Raw genomic sequence first — 23881 nt, forward strand, 5'->3', positions numbered from 1 at the left:
TTTGGAAACTTGCAGTATGCCTGTATGAGGAAAGGTGCAGGACATCATANGATACAGACTAACACGGCTGCTACTCTGAAACCTGTCATTAAGATACCAGAACGTTCTCTTGTGCATTGTTAATGATATCACAGTGCAGCTCTGGAAATCCTTAGGCTAGACCTAGTGGAGAGAGCACTCCCTGTTGTATTTCTGTTGCAGAAGTATCTTTGTATTGCTGTCAGTCGAAGAAGTGGGCTGTAGCCCATGAAAGCTTATGCTCTAATAAATTTGTTAGTCTCTAAGGTGCCACAAGTACTCCTGTTCTTTTTGCGGATACAGACTAACACGGCTGCTACTCTGAGTCCTGCTAAAATACTCCTTGCGTTTGATTTTGATTTTCTTTTTACATATTTCTCAGATATGGATTCAGAAGCAACCTACATAGTTAGAAACTGGAGGATTTTCCCCATCGGTTCAAAAGGTTTGGGGATACAGAAGCATTAAAAATGAAAATAAATTAAATTAGTGGGCTTGCATTCTGTAACTGTATCTTACAAGTAGCAACACTGTATTCCTAAATACATTGGGTTTGGAACTGAGACCTTTATATTGATATTAAGTTTCAACGAGGAGTGAATTTTTTATAACCAGGCTAACAACTCCCTAAAATAGACTTTTATAATGGAATTGCTTTGTTGGCACAGCCAAATGCTGGTTCTTCCTGATACCTGACTTTCAAGGATCAGTTAATACATTGTTAAGGCTCAACTTAACTTGTAATATTGTGGAAACTGTGAATTCCGCAATATTAGGCTTCCACCATAATTTTGACAGCGGGAGCCCCCACCATGCAGAAGACTGATAGTGGGAGCCCTGGCCACCCGGAGGCTGAAAGCTGAGCCCCTGTTGTCAACCCCAACCCCCCCACTCTCAGGCCTGGGAACCTACTTTCAGCCCCAAGTGGCCGACAGCAAGAGTCCCCACTCTCAGCCCTGGACCCTCAATCTGAGCCCTGGGCAGCCGACAGCGGGATCTCCAGCTCTCAGCCCCAGGCGCCTCACAGTAGAAAATCATGGAAAAGTAATAATGGACTTTATTACCCCAAATAATAAGGTCCATTATTACTTTTCTCCAATTTTCCAAGGCATGTCCACAACTCAGCTACAATTTTTTGACAATCATCCCGCAATTCAAGTAGGGCCTTAAGCATTGTACTACCCAAGCACTAGTCTTGAAATGTCTGTCAGTGTTTCCATTATAAATTTTGGGTTTGGGATTTTAATGTGATAACCGTGTCAAATCAAACCTAGATATACTTTGTATGTATACAACTGAACAAATTAAAATTCCAAGTTTAACTACAGAATCTAGTGATTATTTTTCTTTCCCTCTTTAATCTATTACAAATTGAGAGAATGCTATCTGTCTATGCCCTAGGGGTCTGCAGACTATGTCTAAACGTGTCTGCAAAAGGCTGTCATTACCACAGAACCGTGGTTTTCAATCTGTGGTGTCCGCAGACTTTGTCTGTGATTTCCAAAGGAGTCCGTACCTCGATACAAAATACTTTAGGGGTCCGCAAATGAAAAAAGGTTGAAAACCACTGGTCTATACTATTCCAGTCTTTATCAGTTCATGTTGTTTCAGCTCTTTCCTGTCTTCATTGCTCCTCTTGGATGCATTTGGGTGACTCATTTCCTGTGCAGAATGAACCAGCCATTTCCTGGCTATTGAATTCAGGAACTTCTTCTACCAGTCAGCGCTAAGTTTCTGAGTGGGTTGATCTATTGTTTGGTCAGACCTCCTCCCTGCCCCCCCCCCTCCAAGTTAGGTTGGAACAGTGAATGTTGATTTCAATGTTATGAAAGGGTAATATTGCCAGATTGTCACAATGTTGCTTTGGGATCATTAGCATGCCCCCTACAGTCTGGGTTTCAGTATCCTTTTTTGTGTGTTGGAATTAAAATAATTCCATAGATCCAAATTTCATGGTATTATATCTTAGTGCACGAGAAGCAAAACCTTTTCTTAATTTCATCCAATCATTTTCAATGCATGCAAATAGGACATTTAAAAAGATATGATGTGCCAAATTCATCCAGAGGATAATGGCATTGAAGAAAATGAAATTACAGGAGGTATCTGGCCCAATGACTTTTTGATTATTTTAATAAATGGCAGCAAGATTATGTGCACTGGAATTAATTTTGTTATTGACTAGTTCAGCTCACAGAGATATTGGTTTTCATAGTAGATACGGACCAGAATAACTCTTCTGTTTGACATTGTTCTTTTCTCTTAATTTTGTTTTCATAATTTCAGCTCATCTCCATCCCCACACCCTTAATTTCCTGCACAACTATTTCCCAGTTTTTCATCTTAGTGCGACCCTATAACTGTGTTGTGGAAAGCCACCTTGGGCAAAATGTCTTATTCTAGAGGCTGGCCTTGCTATGGTGACCCAATTGAGAGTAGTGTTCTCCTGAGCCTGCAGTGTCCCAACTCTTTGTTGCTACAAAGCGATTTGCTCCTTTTAAAGTCTTCTCCCATGATTTTTTTCTGAATATTCTTGTTTACTCGCCTGTCGTACATCTGTTATGTGTTGAAGGATATTAAACAATAGAATTGTTGGGTTAGGGATACTGCCCTTTTTGAGTTTGCATATAGCACTGCTGTGTGGATTATCACTGAATAATTCATACCCTTAATGATTGATTCATGCACAAGAGCTGGTTACCTCCTCTGTGACTTTCCATTAACTGTAATAGAATGAAAGTTCCTATTAAATTGAATATATTGTACAAGTACCCACAGCAACCCTTGTCTTCTCTTCATTAGCACTCAAAATGTGGCATCTATCAAAACTACTTAGAGCAGGTGCGTGTGCGCAAAACCGCTCCCTTACTATTCAGTAATATTTGTACTCAGCCATGAATAGGAGCGCATTTTGTTCCAATGCCAGACCTAACCAGAGTCAGGCCAGATGGAACTATAATATTTTTATATTATATACAATATTTTCTAATTCCCTGTCTTTCTTCAGTAAGGAAGGTGGGTGGGTATTCCATCACGCCCTTCTCAATGGTATAACCATGAAAGGTGCACTAGCAAGGTTAGTAGAAAATCACGGACATAAAAAAAACCCCTGTGGCTTCTGTGATTTTTAAATTGTGGAAATGCCTTTCAGCAGAATTAAATATTTTGTCTAAAAAAAGAAATTTTAGTTTCTGCCTTTTCCCATTGCAAAGTTACAGGTCCTAACTTGGCTAATGTAAACACAGCAATGTGTTGCTTCCCAGCCTTGCAGGAAATTCTCTGATCAAATAGCAACAGCATGAACTCATCCATTCCTTGCCTTGTTCAATGCAATTGGACTACTCTTAGTAGTAGTTACTATCCCAGTAGAAAGTGTTTGCAGGATTGGGCCCTAACTCCCTAGGAATCCACTATCCCTTGCACATGATTTGTACAATGCATCTGAAGTCCATTTGTCCACAAAACACAAGATATGAAGTTGTGCTGAAGCTAGGTTTCCCATCCCACAACCAATACCACCACCATTAGGTTGATCTGCATTAAGTTTCTTAATTGTTTACCCTTTAGTCCCCTGAAAAAGCATGACTTTTGTTCTTGGAATAGACTCCACACCATAATTAAAAATGTCAAAAATGCTTGAGAAACTCTAAGTTGCTAAAAATGAATGTGAATTTCTTCCCCGCAATCCCTGTGTCTTTCCCTTACCCTGGCCTCAGCTTTATAAAGTGGTTTGTTTCCAACCCTGCAGCATAGTTTGCATTCCACAGTCAAGAATGAACATTTATTTATACAAACATCCATCCTTGCAAGCACATCTCAGTGTGCTATCCTAAGGCAGAGCAATAAACATCATTTTTCTTTCTGTTCTCCTTTGCAAAGCTGCTTTGCTAGACATTTTATCAGGAGGCAATTCTTCAATTAAAGATTAGCACAGTTCAGTCACTTCCCCATGGCTGCAAATCTGTTAAAAAACAAAGAGCATTCTGGTCCATTTCCCTACACAGATTATATTTTTTGTACCCTCTAATGATGGTGACAATTTCCTTTCAAAAAAGAGTCCTGGTGCAGGTTAGGATCCCAGTGTCTCTGTGTATCTTGCAGAAACTCAATCTCCAGAATCCTAGGGCTTGTTTGTTCTCAGTCATTCTGAGAATCCAGTTTTCCCCAAACCTCTGAGCAGGCCATGGAGGTATATTAATTATTTCAACTCTTGAATGCACAAGCTGACAGTATGAAAGTGATCAGAGTGGTAGATGAAACAGCATCTGGCCACCACCAAGAAGGGTAACACAACTCAGAGTTAAAGCTCATATATTATTTCTTCCAGTTCTCCATCTCTCACCTGTCAGATAGGAGTATCATTCACCGAAATGCTAGCTCATCACCTGTGTGCTTGTGGCAGCAGGTCACCTCCCATTGCATCTGCTGTTTAATTGGGGATTACACAGATGCTAGATGACTACAACAGGCTAATTTCAAGATCTGAATGCAGCAAATGTAAATGAAACTGGGGCCCTATACAGAGAGTTTCTTTATTTTGTGTCTTTATAGACAAATATATCTGCAAGCTACTCACTACCTTGTCTAAAGATGTAAAAATTTGCCCTGAGCATGAGCCAAATTCTGCTCTTAGTTGAACAAATTAAGAGAGGAACTTGGTTCCATCTCTTTTAAAATTAAATCCACCAATGAATTTGGTCAATCGTGGCTTGATTGGGTACTTCCTTGTCAGCATTTCTGAAGCAGCTTTTGAAAACATAATGTATTTAGGATTTTTTAAAATGGTGTCTCAAGTATGTAGGTGGAATATTGTTAAAACGCAAGAGGGAAGTGAAATTCATTTTTTTAAATACACACTTGATACTGTCTTTTCGGAAGGGGAGTACTGGCACCTTTCTTAATGTTTCACAACCAGAGACTGGTGAACTATTCTAATGAATGAACTCTGAGCATAAGTTCTCTCTGACTGTATTCACTGAATCATTATTGGTCTTTTTATGACTCTGATTTATTAGATTTTCAATAACTACACTGTTGCAAGGCTTGCAAATGCACAATCCATTGCTGTGGTATTAGGGCTAAATCCTGCCCTTTCTTATCAAATTATAGTTACATAGGATACAGACAACAGGTTTTCTCCTTTTTATCATAATGCACCCATAACATGCAAGGCTGTGTACTGTGGTCTGCAGGGGTGTGGTATGCAGGAAAAGGGGTAGGCTAGTTCTGAGTGAGTAGATCATATGCCACCATCAGTAACATGTGTTCTGAGACATCCTGCCCTGGTGGGGTAGAACAACTTCATGCAGCTGGCAATTCACCACTACCTCCCCTGTACCAGATTCATTCTGGGTAGGATTTTAGTTCTAAGCTTGCAAGTTATAATGCATGTCCTGGAGCACACACTACATAGTTACACAGCTGTGTGAAGACAGCAGGAGTACATGTGGCACCTTAGGCCTGGTCTACACTAGGCGTTTATGTCGAAGTTAGCGCCGTTACATCGAATTAACCCTGCACCCGTCCACACCGCGAAGGTATTTAGTTCGACATAGAGGTCTCTTTAATTCGACTTCTGTACTCCTCCCCGACGAGGGGAGTAGCGCTAAATTCGACATGGCCATGTCGAATTAGGCTAGGTGTGGATGGAAATCGACGCTAATAGCTCCAGGAGCTATCCCACAGTGCACCACTCTGTTGACGCTCTGGACAGCAGTAAGAGCTCGGATGTTCTGAACTGCCACACAGGAAAAGCCCCGGGAAAATTTGAATTTGAATTCCTTTTCCTGTCTGGCCAGTTTGAATCTCATTTCCTGTCTGGACATCGTGGCGAGCTCAGCAGCACTGGCAACGATGCAGAGCTCTCCAGCACTGATGGCAGTGCAATCTCAGAATAGAAAGAGGGCCCCAGCATGGACTGATCGGGAAGTCTTGGATCTCATCGCTGTGTGGGGCGATGAGTCCGTGCTTTCCGAGCTGCGATCCAAAAGACGGAATGCAAAGATCTATGAGAAGATCTCTAAAGACATGGCAGAGAGAGGATACAGCCGGGATGTAACGCAGTGCCGCGTGAAAATCAAGGAGCTGAGGCAAGGCTACCAGAAGACCAAAGAGGCAAACGGACGCTCCGGATCCCATCCCCAGACATCCCGTTTCTACGAGGCACTGCATTCCATCCTCGGTGCGGCCGCCACCACTACCCCACCACTGACTGTGGACTCTGAGGATGGGATAGTGTCCACGGCCGGATCCTCGGACATGTTAGCGGACGGGGAAGATGAGGAAGGAGATGAGGAGGACGAGGCAGTCGACAGCGCTCACAACGCTGATTTCCCCGACAGCCAGGATCTCTTCATCACCCTTACAGAGATCCCCTACCAACCCTCCCCAGCCGTTACCCCGGACACAGAATCTGGTGAAGGATCATCCAGTAAGTGTTGTAAACATCTAAACATTTATTTGTAACAGAACATGATTATTAACAATTTAAAAAATGGGTTTCTCATGATTAGTTTGATTAACTTAACGGTTCAGTCATGGGCAGTGCAACTATTTGAAAAAAATCTAGCAATGTCCGGTTTTGCATGATTGTCCTGCCCAAGCCGCTCTACTGTTTAGTCCCTGCTACTGCAGCTACAGTAAGATGCGGTCTATATGTCCGGGGATGGAGCAGAAATCCTCCTGGGACATCTCAAGGAAGCTCTCCTGCAGGTAATTTGAAATCCGCTGCATTAGGTTCTTGGGGAGAGCGGCCTTATTGGGTCCTCCGTAGTAGGACACGTTGCCGCGCCACGAGACTAGCAAGTACTCCGGAATCATTGCTTGGCACAGCATGGCGGCATACGGCCCTGGTCTTTGAAGGCTTTCCCGGAGCATTCTCTGTCTGTCGCTCTCAGAGATCCTCATGAGGGTGATGTCGCTCATGATGACCTGCTTTGAATGAGGTAGGGGAATGTTAGTGTTGGGACTGCTTTACCGTTCCTTTACAGAACTGTAACCGCTGGTTTGCAGCCACGCGGTGGAGGCGGGAGAGGGTCAGCCGAAAGGGATCGTTCCCGGGGACAGCCGCGAGGGTGTGGGACAGGAGCAGACTTCCTGCTTGCCGGATTGCTGGCAGCAGGGACCGACATTGATTTCAATGTGAAATGAGGCCATTGCTAATATTAAAGTTTTAAGCTGCCACGAATCTACGGCTTACCATGTCTGCGTGCAAGAGCAATTCCGTTGTCCTGACAGGGTTCTCAAAAGTGCTCTGCAAAACCCCAGACACTGAATGCGAAGGCCGAGAATTCGACCTTGTGCTGAGTGCGCATGTGATAGGTGCTGTGCATGGTCCTGTTCACAGAGAAAGACTATGTTTTTTGTTCACAACTACATTTATCTTTCTGAGGAATTCACTCCCTTTTTCCCATTCCCACAGCCCCATCTGCGACTGTCTCACAACCTAGCCTGTCATCACACTCCCAGAGGCTAGGGAGGATTAGGCATAAGAAGAAGAGGACACGGGAGGACATGTTCTCAGAGCTTATAGCCTGCTCCCGAGCCCAGGCAGCACAGCAGACCCAGTGGTGGGAGAACTTGTCCCAAATGCACCAAGCCAACATGGATCGGGAGGAGAGGTGGCGTCAGGAAGACCAGCAGGCGACTCAAACCCTGCTTGGACTACTGAGGGAGCAAACGGACACGCTCCGGCGCCTTGTGGATGTTCTGCAGGAACGGAGGCAGGAGGACAGAGCCCCGCTGCAGTCCATCTCTAACCGCCCTCCCCCGCCACCAAGTCCCATACTCCCTTCACCCAAAGTGCACAGAAGGAGAGGCGGCAGAGTCCCTGCTAACTCTCACTCCACCCCTGCAGAGAGCTCGAGCAGCAGAAGGCTCTCATTCCCCAAAGTTTGACAAGTTCTTTCCTTCCCGCCTGACACAAGCCCCCGTCCAAGTTTCACTTCCCAGTCCCATGTGTAGTTGATAATAAAAAATATGTTTCTGTTAACTACTGTTTCCATCATGTTCTTTTGGAGGAGGGGGGGAAAGGGGGTTGGTAATTGGACAGGACAGTCACCTTTGGCAGGGTACATAGTCGGGGGCAGGCACAGCAGCAGGGCACATACATAGTGCAGTGATGCAGTGACTACTTACCCTGGTTAGTCTGGGAGGTTCTTTTCATGTTATGTGGTGGGGGGTGGGTTGCTCTGTGACTTTGTGTCAGGGGAGGGCAGTTAGAGATCTTAAGCGGCGGTCCTTAGGCAGGATCACAGAGCCACACAGCAGGGGATCTGTAACCGTCCCCCCCCTGCCACAAACTCACATAGACCCCCCATACACACAGTCCGTATCAGGAGGGGTGACAGGCTCCGTTGAAAGAACCATCCCACCGCAGCGGAGCCTGTCAGTCCTTGAGTTTAGAAGCTGCATTCGCGCGACTACACTACACCCACTCCGCACCACAGTCTGCGTCCCAGTTTTAAAAAATTCCCGCGAAAACAGTATTAAAGAAAACGGTGTGCTTTAACAAAGTAGAACTATTTTTATTTTGAAACGTGTGTTGGAAGTGGGGTGAAGGCTTCTCTGTACACAAAATTAGAAAGTCACAGGTTACCCTGCTCACTCAGGAACTTTGCTTTCAAAGCCTCCCGGATGCACAGCGCTTCCCGCTGGTCTCTTCTAATCGCCCGGCTGTCTGGCTGTGAGTAATCAGCAGCCAGGCTAATTTCCTCAACCTCCCACCCCGCCATAAAGGTCTCCCCCTTGCTCTCACAGAGATTGTGGAGCACACAGCAAGCTGCTATAACAATGGGGATATTGGTTTCGCTGAGATCACAGCGAGTCAGCAAGCTTCTCCATCTCCCCTTGAGACGTCCAAAAGCACACTCCACCACCATTCTGCACTTGCTCAGCCGGTAGTTGAAGAGTTCTTTTTCAGTGTCCAGGGCACCTGTATAGGGCTTCATGAGCCAGGGCATTAGCGGGTAGGCTGGGTCCCCGAGGATCACTATAGGCATCTCCACATCCCCAACAGTTATTTTGTGGTCCGGGAAGTAAATACCTTGCTGCAGCCGTCTAAACAGACCAGAGTTCCTGAAAACACGAGCGTCATGAACCTTGCCCGGCCATCCGACATTGATGTTGGTAAAACATCCCCTGTGGTCCACCAGTGCTTGCAGCACCATGGAAAAGTAGCCCTTTCTGTTAATGTACTGGCTGGCCTGGTGGTCCGGTGCCAGGATAGGGATGTGAGTTCCATCTATGGCCCCACCGCAGTTTGGGAATCCCATCGCTGCGAAGCCATCTATGATCGTCTCCAAGTTTCCCAGGGTCACTACCTTTGGCAGCAGTACATCAACGATTGCCTTGGCTACTTGCATCACAACAACCCCCACGGTAGATTTGCCCACCCCAAACTGGCTCGCGACTGACCGGTAGCTGTCAGGCGTTGCAAGCTTCCAGAGGGCTATGGCCACTCGCTTCTGGACAGTCAGGGCTGCTCGCATCCGGGTGTCATTGCGCTTCAGGGCAGGGGACAGCAACTCACAAAGTTCAAGGAAAGTTCCCTTCCGCATGCGGAAGTTTCGCAGCCACTGTGATTCATCCCAGACCTGCAGCACTATGCGGTCCCACCACTCAGTGCTTGTTTCCCGTGCCCAGAATCGCCGTTTCACAGCATCAACATGACCCATTGCCACCGTGATGTCCTCGGCGCTGGGTCCCCTGCTTTCTGAGAGGTCTGTGCTACTCTCAGACTTCAGGCCATCACCGCGTTGACGTAGCCTCCTCGCCTGACTTTTCTGCATCTGCCTCAGGGCAACCTGTATGATAAGCTGCGAGGCGTTGAGAGCGGCCACAACTGCAGCGATGGTTGCAGCGGGCTCCATGCTCACAGTGCTGTGGCGTCCGCGCTGTCAATGACTGGAAAAGTGCGCGAAATGATTTCCCGCCGGCGCTTTCAGGGAGGGAGGGAGGGCGGGAGTGATGGACGGATGACGACAGTTACCCAAAAGCACCCTGGCCCCTTTTTTTTTTACCCAGAAGGCATTTGCGGCTCCACCCAGAATTCCAATGGGCGGCGGGGACTCCGGGAACTGTGGGATAGCTGCCCTCAGTGCACCGCTTCCAATGTCGACGCTTTCCCCGTTAGTGTGGACTCACAAAGTCGAATTACTGTCCTTAGTGTGGACACACACGTTCGACTTTGCAATATCGATTCCAAATATTCGATTTAAGTAAAATCGAACTACTCTCGTAGTGTAGACAAGGCCTTAGAGACTAACAAATTTATTAGAGCATAAGCTTTCGTGGGCTATAGGATTCTTGCGGGTGCACGGCCGGAGGAGCTTTTTTTTTTTTTTGCTTCAGCAGTTTGGGCGGGAGTCCGAGTGGCTTTTTTTTTTTTTTTTTTGCTTTGGCAAAAATGGTAGAGCTGGCACAGCAGGGTGTACGTGCTCAACATTTTTTTACTGATAGAGGTGCGGGATCAAAAAAGTTTGGAGACCACTGATCTAAGGTACTTATATGTTCCCTCATTACCATAGTATCTAAGCACCTCATACATTACTGAATTATGTAATGCAACACACTGTATCATCCTTATGTTGTGTGCGAAAAGTACACTCCATCAAAATGAAGTTGGATCACCTTCCTCTTAGGGATAAATACTGACAGCATCTTTTGCTAGAGTAAATGGCAGGGGTGAATCGTGCCCCCCAGACTGGGGCTCTATACTGCCCTGAGTAATCCTGAGGATAGCTAGGCAGGCATAGAAAGGGCATGGAGTGGACTCAAATTCTTGGATGGGGTGAGGCGCTCATGCCAGTGATCTCCCATGCCCACCTGATGACTTATTATGGGGATCCTGGTGCCCTCTCTCTTCTTTGTACAAGTCCTATGGAAGCTGCTCTAAGCCTGATGCTGTAGTAACCCCTGTGGAGCTGCCATGGGAGATAAAAGGAGAAATTAAGTGGTCCCCACAGGGAGTTGTGGTGGGGGGAGGTCTATCCCAGCCCCTTCATTCTATTGTCCAGGCTACAGAGAGGTCTTCGCCCTGTTTGGAAGCAGTCAGCTGGCACTGTTCTGAGAGTTGTGTAGCTCCTTTAAGCTTCCCTGCAGAGTCAGGGATGCTCAGTGCGTGTGCTAACGAAACACAATGTATTATTGTAATCATCTCTGTATTGGCATAGTAACGCATATACTCAAGTATGTCCAAAAGAATAATAGAGTTCAGTTCAGACACCAAACCCTTGTGTATACCATGCCTGCCATGAGTCCTGCATTGTCAGGCTAATAAAGACATCATTTTCCCAGATCTTAAGTGCTATTAAACATCAAGCTCCAAGTGATTTTCTACTTGGATCAAAGATGGGTTTGTTCCAGTGCCACTTAAGTTTAAAAGGCAAGAATACCAGGAATGAATTAAACCTCCCCAGTGGCAGCTGCTGAGGTTCAATTGGTTTGTCAGTGCCATAATTATGCAGCGGGTGTCTTCTATTTGCCGGCCCATATGTTCCTGAAGGATGTTATGTCATGGAAAAACACAGTGGTGCTTCGTTCCCAAAGCTATGCGGTTTTTCTGTTGTGGCATGAGGACTTGCTTATGTTTCAGCTGAAAAATGTTGAGAACTAATGTTCCAATTTTGGTCTGATAATTAAACTATCATTACTCTTACTTGAACTGTCTAGATGGAAGTGCATTAAGAGAAATGGCTTGTGTCATAAATAAATTAAACAATGGGTCTAACGCAAGAGAGGCTGGCCATATAGTCACATTACATTATTTTCACATTTCCAGATAATCTCTGAAAATGAATGCTGCTACTTGCCTCATGCTAGGAATCCTTGCTGTTATTTAGTTTATGCTGAATTTTCAAATCATCCAAAGTTAGTGTAGTGCATATTTCCAATTCTGCTGCATATTAAAATACCTTTAGAGCATTAAAAGAATATTGAGGACAAAAGGACTGATCCTGCAAGATGCTAACGTTGGTGGGAATTGGAGGCACTCAGACTTCAACAGCTAAAGGAATGAAAAACAACAACATATCCTCTCGAATGTTTAAGATGCTCAGATACTCTGGCAATGAGTATAATGTGAACATAAAGACAGATAGCACCCTGCAGGAGGAACTTAATACCTTACAGAATTGGGCCTGAAATGTCAATCATAAGGGCTTAATCCGTGTGTGCAAAACTAGGTAATTGTACCAATTTATTGATGCGTGTTTGCACAATTGTCATTTGTAAGATCGGCTTCCTAGTTTGTATATACTATTACATGCTTGTGCATGTTCTGCAGGCACAGCATAGACCAGTAAGATTAAACTTTGAAACCATAACTAACTATTTAAACCAAAAAACCAAAATGGTATCTTTAATATGGTGTAGGTCTGTCTTTGACTTCATATTACCTATGTACTGAAGGTTTCTCAGATAACAGGATGCCCTTGCCAATGCAATAGTGCTACAATATTTCTCCAGAAGGCTAAATTAATGTAATTTTAGTTTAGTTTAAATTTAGTTTAATTGAATTTCCTTGCTTCATAGGACATTCTTCACCCTCACTGAGGCATGGGTCATACAGATGTGCTGGTGTATGGCTTCATGTGTGAGCCTGCGCATCTGTGGTGAGCTGAGGGGGGGAAGATAGAAAGGCAGATCTTCAGGAGCCTTGCTCACCACTGAAGATCCAGGCCTAATTGGCATATGTAAAGTGATTAGTTACATAAGTGAATATGCACCTTGTGGGCATTTCTATTCAACCCAAAGCAGGGAATTTCTAAGGGCACTTTTGAAAACTGCATCCAGCATTGTGTACTCAGGCAGTTTTGGCACTAAAAATTCGAACTAAATTTTAATAACTAAAAATTTCTAGTAGGGCAACTCCCCTCACACTTTTGAAAATGTTGGCCATAGTGTGGAGAAACTGCCTCCTTTTCTGCTTCCCATTTCACTCCTGCATCATTTGAGCAGCACATGGGAAAGCTGCTTTGTCATTTTTGAAGGACAGTAACCAATTCCCCACTCTTCCCTATTTATTCCAAGATTTTCCTATCACCCCATGTGTTATGAGACCATTGTACTGTTCCCCAAAGGCTATGATTGCCCTGTGAGAGGGTTGCTGAAGTGATTTTGGTGGTGGTGGTGATTTTGGAACAAGGAGGGGAAGTAGTGGTATTTATAATCAGGGAGAATACTATAGCATCATATGGCATGAGGGTTCCAAATGCCCATCACCTAGGCACACAGCTGAGCCTGAGACAGCTTGCAAGGCGGCTAAGGGTCATGCATTGATACATCTGTCTGCATCCAGTGAGTGTGGGGACACTGGCATTGAGAACTTGGAGCCTTTTTCCTTCCCTACTCTCAATGCTCCCCCTGCTGGGGCCCAACAATCGTAAAACCATTGGCAGCAGGGAGGAGATGAAGACAGCTGCTGCCATCAGGGAAGTGAGAAGCTCAAGGAAGTGGGGGCAGGAGAAGTACAGAATGGAGGAGGCTCAGAGGCTGAAGGCAAAGGAATTGGGAAGGGAAGGAAGGGGAGAGAATGGGAGACTGCTCCAGGCAGGTCCTCTCCTGCACAAGGTCCTCCCCCAGACTCTCCTGCCCATTCACCATCCCTGACCACAACAAGGCTCCCTCACCCACAGGCTGCCCCAAGCCCCCCATTTTTTTTCTAGGCTCCCTCCAATCTTCACCTTTTGGGATGCAAGGGCTAGGCTCCCCTCATGCCATCCCACTCTCCCTCAGGTGCCCTCGAGCTGAGAATCTGTGGCTCTCTCCCCCTGCGAAGAAAAGCGTCACACATGGAGCCATGCAGATCATGGAGGCTTTGAGCCCCAGGCACCCAGTGCTGAGATCAGCTTGTCAAAGAACACGCATCCCTCCCATACACATTCTGCTTTGAAAATTCCCAGTGTTGTCCTCAGTGCCAGAACTGGGCATCCAAATTCTTTCCGGAGCCCCCAGGGAAGATCCTGTGAAAGATACCCCTGCATAAAAGGAACTCTGCATCCTCCAAGGCCTCTTTGGACATCAGAAAGCTACTTTCATAGAAGCTTCTGGCTTTCCTCTGACTGCCCTGCTGACTAGCCCTACAGTCCCCAGTTCTACTTCATCACTATACTCTGTACGCCTAGGGGAGTGCTCAGAGGAGGATAAGATCCTCGCCTTCTGCACCCTATCCCTAAACTGAGCCACCCTTGATCAAGTAGATTTAAAAAGTGCTCTTAAAAGGCAAAATCCTGGGGCGGGTCCGGTGGTGGAAGGATGCAATCTTAATGGTTAAGATGTGTTTTGTATTTTACAATTTAGGTGGCAAAGTCTCACTGAAAAAAAAAAGTTTTGTTACAAGGCACATCTTCCCCACTAAATAACAGAACACTCTTTATTCAAAACATCTTACAGTGGTAGGGTATCACCCACAAATTGCATATAGGGAAAGTGAAGCACAGAGGGGGGGGTGGAGAAGAGTAATTTGCCCCAGGGCACACAGCATATCCTTGGGACTAGAACTCAGGGCTCCCAGCTCCCACTCTAGTCCCCTAAGCACTGGAATGTGCTATCTCCAATATAAAGCACCATTTAATTTCTTTGTTAAGAGATGAGTAGGGAAGTGGCCTGTGTTACTTCACTATTTGTAGATGAATTTTTGAGAAAAAAAAAAAAATTTTGCTCAGCAATACCTGGAAAATAAATAAATAATTATACACACACACCCCACACCTCTACCCCGATATAATGCAACCTGATATAACACAAATTTGGATATAACGCGGTAAAGCAGCACTCTGGGGGGGGGAGGCGGGGCTGCGCACTGCGGCGGATCAAAGCAAGTTCGATATAACATAGTTTCACCTATAACCTGGTAAGATTTTTTGGCTCCTGAGGACAGCATTATATTGGGGTAGCGGTGTGTATCTATATGTATATAGGAATAGTAGGCATTATATATACACACATATACGCACACTATCCCAATTCAGAAGGGATTTTTTGAAGGGACAAAATCTGCAGTCTTAGATTGAGGAAATTTTATGCCAATTTTCAGCCAGATAGAAAAGAACTAAAATACAAACCCATTACATACAAGGATTATAAATGGAGATGCTTCTGTATTCAGCTAAAATAACACTATTAAAATAACACTATTAGTCAACCTAGAATTGCATTGTAGTTGTAGCATTAGGTTTAAACATCCCTCCCCCCCCCCCCCCCCCCCCCGAATCAGCATTGCTTAGCAGCCAGGAAAGCTAAGTCTAGGACTTTATATTAATTATTGCTATTTTTGGTGTGTTTGGTACTTCATGTGTGTAGTTGGGTGTTTTTTTTCTTTGTTTGTTTTTTGCAGCTATGGAGAACAGTATTTTGGGAGGGTATTTTCACCCTTGCAAACTTAACGTTTAGCAGAAGAGTGGAAACTAGGGTGACCAGATGTCCCGATTTTATAGGGACAGTCCCGATATTTGGGGCTTTTTCCTATGTAGGCTCCTATTACCCCCCACTCCCTGTCCCGATTTTTCACACTTGCTATCTGGTCACCATAAGTGGACCTTGGATTAGTAGTAAGATTTTTCTCGGAAGCAGGATCAGGCCATTGCTTTCCTTGTTAGGCCTAGGCCAAAGGGAGATGTGTAAACACTCTTTTCAGTCAGCCTACCCTGCAGAAACGGAATGCTTTCTGTCTGGATTGGGTGTGAGCCTAAAATAGGACTGAAATCAATTGGCTCTTCCTAGCCAGGGTTTCACTATTATTATTATTAACAATGTAGCAGCCTCTGGTGGAGAAGATCTGTAAATTCACAGGTTTGTTCAGCTGTAAATTTCAGCAAGACTTTGCCACCTAAATTGTTAAATACAAAACACATCCTTAATTTAAATTTAAGTTGGCATCTGTTGTTTTCAGAAAACAAATTACTACTGCAGGATTACCAACCCCAGCATTCAAGAATCATGAGTCAAGCCCCCAAAATCATGATTTAAAAAAAAATTATGCATTTTGTTTTTTTTTTTATTTGCCTTTTGAGCTCAAGCGTTTTTCTGCAATCATAAGGACTGAAACTTATTTAAATAAATTAAAGCGGAGGACACGACTCCAGAAGCTGGTACTTTAAGGAAGTTAAAATATCATGAGATTTTTGAAAATTGTGAGAGTTGACAACACTGCTTTAATGTCTTTGAGAAATGCACTTTTGACATCCCACATCCCTCTTCCAGTTCTTCAGTGATGAAAGATGGATTTTTTCAAGTACATAAAAGGCTGTTACAAGGAGGAGGGAGAAAAATGGTTCTTCTTAACCTCTGAGGATAGGACAAGAAGCAACAGGCTTAAATTGCAGCAAGGGTAGTTTAGGTTGGACATTAGGAAACACTTCCTAACTGTCAGAGTGGTTAAGCACTGGAATAAATTGCCTAGGGAGGTTGTGGAATCTCCATCATTGGGGATTTTTAAGAGCAGGTTGGACAAACACCTGTCAGGGATGGTCTAATACTTGGTCCTGCCTTGAGTGCAGGGGACTGGATTAGATGACCTCTTGAGGTCCCTTCCAGTTCTATGATTCTATTTGCATATATGGGTCTGAGGAACAAAGTAAGGCCCCGATCCTGCAATGAGCACTGCGGAGGTACGCTCATGTACAGTACAGGATTGGGGCCTAACACGCCAAGAGTAATGCCCAGAGAAAATCTTATGAAGAAAAAAGGCCCCAGTTCTGCAAACTTGCATGTAACTTTACATAACACAGGTTGTTCCCTTGTGCAACTACTCATATTCATGGAGTTACTCAGATGTGTAAGTGTTTGCAGGATCAGGACTTGAAGTTATTTTCTACATTTGAGAGTTTTTAGTAAAAATGTTTGACGAGCTGCTTCATAATTTGTTTCCCATTAATTTCAATTTCCCTCATGCTCCTTCTCAGTGTGTTAAAATTTGGATATTTTGTAATTAATTTCCCCCCATACATCTGTTTTTAGTGTCTGTCATACTTAAAAAATAAAAGTAATAATAATAAATAATAATCGCCTCAAGGAGCTTAGTCATGCTGCAAGAATAGTGTCTCCGTAACAGGAACTTGAGAGAGGAGATGTAATTCAGGGCAACTGTGGGGAAGATGATCTGGGATCTGAAGGAAGTAAAAACAAAAAATAGTGCCCGATTCTATGAAAATATATGAAATCACATAATGAGGTTTCTGTGGAGTAGCACTTACCAGCAGAGTGTCTCCCAAAGCTGGCACATGCAGTGAGAACCTGCTGTCCCTCATAGGACTAAGTGGACAGTGCTCTAAATCCTGGGGGTTTATTTAATTGTAGTTTTAACCCCTGCTCATTTCATCTGAAGAGAGCATTTACCTCACAACTTTGGAATATCCTGTTCACGCTCTCAAGTCCATTATCAAATGGAAGTGCTTGCTGGAATATCATTAAAATGCCCCAGTATTCACAGTTACAGAGATACTGAAGCAGCAACTGCTATTTATAAAGATTTTTTTTTAAATTATAGGCATTGGGCCAGCTCTTTATCTGAGGTACATTGGTGTGGCTCCAGTGGCTTTGATGAAGCTTTGCTGATTTATACCAGGTGAGGATCTGACTCATTCTTATTTAGTAAATATTTAACTGCTAAGACAAAGTTCTCCTCTCAGTTACACTGGTGTAAATCCAGAGTAACCCCATTGACTTCTATGGAGTGACTCCAGATTGACACTAACGTCAGAGCAGATCTGGACTCTGAAGGTACTATAGCTGATCACTGGAGTTTTATTAGGAGCGAAGGATCAAAAGAAAAGGCTTTTCAGGAGAGATCAGGAAAGGGAAGACATGCTTACAGATAGAGAGAGATCAAAAGGTCCAATTTTGAGTAGGACATGATAGCAATCAAGAAGTTCAGCTGCCAAGTTAATAATTCCATGCTTTATGACCAGGCAAAGCTTCTGTTTTTATTACCCTTGTTCCACAGTAATTGTAAATGCCAAAGTTCCTTTTGCTCTGTCCAGGTAGTGCAGCCCTTTAGGGGGAAACTGTTCACTAAAGGTAGTGTCATAACTCCCACTGACATCAATGGGAGCAGGAACAAACCCATAGGCAAGAATGGGACAAGGATCATGGTGGGCTCAATGTAATGCCTGCCCTAAATTAAGACAGGCCTGGGGTTCAAAGTGCATTGGCTGAAATGGTATAAGACTCAGTTTAAACATGGTTTCAGCTAAAATGTTTTCGGCAGCACTTTACAAAGGAGCCAAAGAATTTTAGTGGGAATGGGCACCTAACTCCCTCAAGCACCTTTGAAAATCTTAGCTTTACATGTGGTTCAAATGCCCAGCATAGGCAAACATCCTGTTAGAAACAGCATTCCAGGCTAAAGCTATCCCTATCATCCTTGGAAAGCCATCAATAGGAAAAGCTGGGGAGACACACTAGTGAGATACATTTGTGTACAAGACCTTTACAAGGGGACCCAGTGTGGCAATGATACAGCATTGCTAACATACAGGACTTTTCACTCCTAAGCAGGAAGTGTTCTCCTGACTGTTACCCATTCCCTGTTAGGCGATAAAATAAACTTGGCAAGAGAGAATTTGACCCAGCACGGTCTCTTTAAATGGGACACCCTGTTATGTGACCCGAGTGCTGGGGAGGTCCAGATAGGCATCAGTGGCACTTTTGTTTCCCTTCCTGTTAGAACTGTAGTTACCTTGCTGAGCTGCTGCAAATTCATTCAATGCTCCTCTCAGGTATTTGTCATTTAGTTATTAACCCTAGTCCCCATCGTCTGGAACAAGATCTCCCTCGTTATTTTTGATTAATTGTTTTAGGCCATTTTTAAAGCCTTCTTCCCTCTTGTGATGATGGGCTTTTAAAACTTCTCACTGTTTTTGATCTCACCCTCATTTAGGCCCTGAACCCGAATTCAGCAAAGCACATGCTTAATTTTTGAGTCACTGGGACTTAAGCACATGCTTAACTTTAAAAGTGCGCTTCAGTGCCTTGCCAGTTCAGAGCCTTACACGGCGAGAGCATCAAAACCAAGTTATTTGGAAGTTGTAGATTGGTAAAATGTGTATCTATTACTCACTCTTCTGAGGGGCGTGGCCCCATAGGATTTGGAAAAATGTGTTAGGAGTTTGGTAGATCTCAGTTGAGTTCCCAGTGGACAGGTGCCCATATATCACAGAATGCTCATCCTCGCCAGCACTAACAAGCCCCTTGCTGGGCAGTCCCAAGGGAGAGGCCTCTCATCTTCCATGGGCTCCCTTCAGGTCATGCCTGAGGCACATTTGCAGGGTATTGTGGGGAAGCCCGCACTGCTATCACTCATCTGTTCCCAGTCTGCGCCAAATCTCAGGCCAACAGCATGACATCCATTCCATGTGGCAGCTCCAATGGCACCTCCCCAGAAACCTGCTGGAATGGCTTGCAGCCGGGCTCAGTGATCTCCCCCTCAGTTCCTCCTCCTGGCTGCCAGGGGCTGCTGTGACAGAGGAATTGCAAGCATCTGAGCTGGCCTCCTCTCCCACCGCTTCCCTGGGCTGGAGCCAGCCAAGCCAGTGTGGAGGTGCAGGAGGCTGGCAGGGCAGCGTCTGCCCCTGCGAGGGAGGTGAGGGGCAGAAGGGAGGAGGCTGGGGCCAGGCAGCGAGTGGGGAGGGAACAGGTTGAAAAGGAGGAGCAGGGCCAGGATCTCCCCCCCACATCCAGGGTCACTCTCCTGGTAACCCTCTCACCTCCCCCGGATGCCCCAGGCTCCTTCCAGTTTTCCCCCGTCCCCAGTTCCTCTGTCTGTCTCTGCCAACCTCTCCCCACAGAGGCCCTGGCTCCCCCAGCCCACTCCAACTACCTGCTTTTTATGGGTACAGGGTGTCACAACTACAGGGCTAGCTGCATCTCTGAACCCTCTCTAAGGGCACACCCGCAGCTGTCAGGTCTCACGCCTTTCACTTGCGTGCAGTGGAATCATGCAATTCTGCTGCTTTCAGACCAGGCCCTGGGCTACTGTACTCCGCACATGCTTACCCAGCAAGTCTGACTGGGTTCGGTACCCCTTCAGGAGTCTGATCACTGGGGAAAACAGTGACCACGCCACGTTCTGACCCCAAAGTATTGTTTAATCTTTGCAGGAGGAACCAAGCATCAGAGAAAGAGGTTTTGTAAAATAGTCTATACAGACACCTGACTTACCTAGAGGCTTACCATTCTGACCACCCATCGTGAACCTAGGACAGCTTACCATCTTCAGCCCCCAGCGGGTGTGTGTCTGTGCAGGTTTGTTCCCCTGAACAGCCCCCAAACACCCTAGAGCGGGCGTTACCTTTATCCAGCCAATACTCCTTGATGTCAGTTTTTCAGCTCTGTTTGCCCTGCTGCCCAAAACCAGGCCAGTGAGCTCAGCAAGGGGCCAGAGGTAGAACATCAAAGCAAACAGCTCTTGTTTCTCCCCCTAAGCGTGGGTAGATGGGTAGCTGTCTGAAGCCATTGTAGAGACAAGGTGGGTAAGGGAATATTGTTTTTTGGGTCAACTTCTGTTGGTGAGAGAGACAAGTTTACATAGAGCTCTTCTTCAGGTCTGGGAGAGCCATTGTAGGCAAAAAGGAGTACATGAAGACAGACTCTTCCCAAATAAACCCTCTTGACCAGGGGTTCTCCAACTTCATTGCACCGTGACCCCCTTCTGACAACAAAAATTACATGACCCCAGGAGGAGGGAGTGAAGCCTGAGCCCCACCACCCTGGGTGAGAGGGAGGGGCCAAACCCGAAGCCCAAGGACTTCAGCCCCAAGTGGGGGGCCTATAGCCTGAGCCCCATTGCGCAGGGCTGAAGCCCTTGGGCTTCTGCCCTTGGTGGTAGGGCTCAGCTTCAGCTTTGGCCCCGAGCAGTGAGGTCAGGGCTTTGGCTTCAGCTCCAGGCAAGTCTAACACCAGTCCTGGCGACCCCTTTAAAACAGGGTCATGACCCACTTTGGGGTCCTGACCCAGAGTTTGAGAACCGCTGCTCTTGACTCTACCACCACGTACATACTAACAGTAACTTTGACTGATGGTCTTCTCCATCCCACCTCACAGGTGTTAATTAATTAAGGCTAGGAGTTTCAAAAGAGCCTATGTATAGACAGGTGCAACTTTTAAGTCTATTGGGATAAATAGGAATTACATAGAAAATGCCTCACTTGTGTAGCTAGCAACTTTATTAAAAGTTAAATTATTAAAATTTAATTTGCTTTTCACCGTTTTTATTTCTTTCTGCTTTTTTTCCCTCCGCTTGAAGAATTAAACAAGACCCATCACAGTGCTATTGTGGTCAGGTTTCCAGTAGTCCCGAAGAACGTTTACATTTTAAAACTTCTGTTTTCATAATTAATATTTTGTTTCCCTTTAAATTGGCATGAGTAACTCCTCCTGTGTGTAGTCCCATTAAGCTCAATGGTACTGCTCACATAAGTGAAGTCTTTGCAAGACTGGGACCATTTAGTTTGTGCTCAATGAATATTGAAAAGTTTAGTGGAATGGAACTTGCCTCCAAAAATAAAAAAAGTAAAAATATATATGATAATTTATTTTAGGTTCTGTGAAAGAAAGGACTACTTAAATATATGGAGACATTTATCCCTTGAATTCCCATTGAAAGCATATTCCATCAAATAAAAACAGCAGCATGGTGAGTACACGTTAAATGACCTCATCGATTATTGCACATTCAACTGTGTTTGCTTAAATATATACTTATGTGAACTCAAAAAAAAAATCCTTTGCCCTTTTTCTTATGTAAAAATTCCCTGCTGTTTATCCTTGTGAGTAGTTTTGAGTTTGTTTTATTAGATACATATTATATAAATCAATTATGAAGTTATTGTACAGGGCCACTGAACACCGTGGTGCATGGGGGATGATTGATAAATTATTTTTTTAGTTTTGAATGGGTATAATTATTTTCAGGATGGCAAACTGGCTGAATGCTAACCTGAATGGTTTCTCCCAATACATGCATCTTCCATTCAGAATTCCCATTTCATTGTATAAGATCCCCTCAGCTGTAAGTTTGCTCAGATCATAGGATACATGTGCAAGTTGTATGTTGTATCTATTGTGAAATTCATCAAATAAGTTAATAAATACATCCACAAATTCCCTTCCATCTCTTATAGCTGAGCAAAGAAACTGTTCAAACAAATAATTTGAAAGGTTTCACAAGTTTTGTCAAGCTAATTATTCTAATATTTAAAATTTAAATAGATGGGGTTGAAAACAGCTCCCATTAACTGTTGCTAAAATCATCCTGTTTCTTACGTATCTTAAGATAATTCTAACCCTTTTGCAGAACGAGAACGTTTGTGATGACATGTACAACAATGTCAGCTCAGTTGCCATGGATCTATCTAATTTAGTGACTTGGGCACATACTCATGGAACTATATGCAGTCAAATCCCAAGCTTGGAAATTATACAGAATATGGGACATCCCACCAGGGACAATTCTGTTTTGTGGATATGTGAATCTGGACATGCATATCACTGGCCCTGTGGGGCATTATACTTCAAAAGCCAGGAGGAAAGGGAGGAAGCTGCAGAACGGAAAAAGAGGTCCAGAAGCTATGACTCCTGGTCAATGGAACATAATTTAAGTGAAAAGAAGTACAGGGGAGCCTCACCTTTTGAAAAAAAGAAAGCTGACTCAGTTAACCTGGGATCATGCAGCAGGTCCCCCGAAATAATGCGCAAGAAAGAGGACGCATTCTGTGTAATCTCTGATACAACAATGACAAAAGAAGAGCAGAGTGGAGTAGTTCCTCAGAATGACAGCTACTCCATGAGGTCATGCTTTGCTGTGGAGCGGAGTCTTCCATCAACTGACTATCATGCCAGAACTGACCACGGTAATGAAGAGCCAGAAAGCAGGGAGGACCTGCAAGACATCTCTGATGAAGAAGAATTTGAAACAGATACAGGAGACCAACTACGCAGAAGTAATTGTGATTCTGAAAGAGTATTCCAGAATAAAGAAGCATCTGCTGAGGAGGAACTGCAAATGCATGGAGATAGTAAGGTCATTAGCAAACGAGCAGCCATCCAGACATCAGTTTCTGTCTTTAAAGAAAAGGCTGCAGTCATTCCCTGTTTACAGGCGACTTTAGAAGACAGCCATCATAGGAGCCTGGAAAGCAACTGCTTGAAGTTAACAGCTTTTCATCCTACAAAGTCCAAAAGCAAAACCTCTAAAGCAGGGAATTCCTGTGAATCAACACCATCCAAAGAACAGTTGAAGCCATTTCCTGTCTCCAGCATGGAAACAAAGGCCCAGTTTGAGCCCCCCCCAATCTTGGCTTTCTATGACACTGCACTCACTGGAGCTGTCCATCAGCAGCTCCAGCTGTGCCCGTCTGTGTGCACCACATCAGGAATGGGACTAGCTGGGAACCGTGCTGAAATACCTACCGAGGAGAACAAACAGCCAGGACCACCGAATGCTGCAAATTCTTTAGCCCTGCCTACTCTGGAGAATGAAAACTCTGAGGACAGTCTGCCTGTGGCTTCAAACAAAAGTAAGAATTTCTGGAGTTTTATTCCTGGGTGGTTTTTTTTTTTTTTAGTATATGTCTCTTTTAGCCAGATTATTACAATTTGGGTGGCTCCATTTAGCCACCTAAATCCATATCTGAGCACCTAAATAAAAACACCTGATTGCCAGAGATCCTGAATACCCTCATCTCCCACGGACATAATAGGAGCCTTAAGCAATCGGCACTTCTGAAGATCAAGCCACTTATTTAGATGCCCTATAATATACATTTGGGTTGCTAAAGCTAGCCACCTAAGTTGGAACATTTTAGACTTTGATTTTACCACAATAGCACCACACACTGTACCTCTTAAGATGTGGTCCCTGCAATAA

At 44.6% G+C, this 23881-nt stretch overlaps 1 protein-coding gene across 1 annotated transcript in view; it reads left to right on the forward strand.

The window, feature by feature from the left end:
- Window positions 1-23881, forward strand: part of LOC117869049 (uncharacterized protein KIAA1958-like) — a 37583-nt gene that overhangs the window by 8316 nt on the left and 5386 nt on the right. The window contains exons 3-6 of the mRNA XM_034755536.1: window positions 17504-17581; window positions 20115-20259; window positions 21555-21649; window positions 22310-23531. Of these exons, the coding sequence (XP_034611427.1) occupies window positions 21647-21649; window positions 22310-23531 (1225 nt within the window). The 5' untranslated portion in view covers window positions 17504-17581; window positions 20115-20259; window positions 21555-21646. The remainder of the gene's footprint in view (window positions 1-17503; window positions 17582-20114; window positions 20260-21554; window positions 21650-22309; window positions 23532-23881) is intronic.

The sequence above is a fragment of the Trachemys scripta genome, chromosome 22 (assembly GCF_013100865.1).
Source record: "Trachemys scripta elegans isolate TJP31775 chromosome 22, CAS_Tse_1.0, whole genome shotgun sequence".
Classification (NCBI taxonomy): domain Eukaryota; kingdom Metazoa; phylum Chordata; order Testudines; family Emydidae; genus Trachemys; species Trachemys scripta.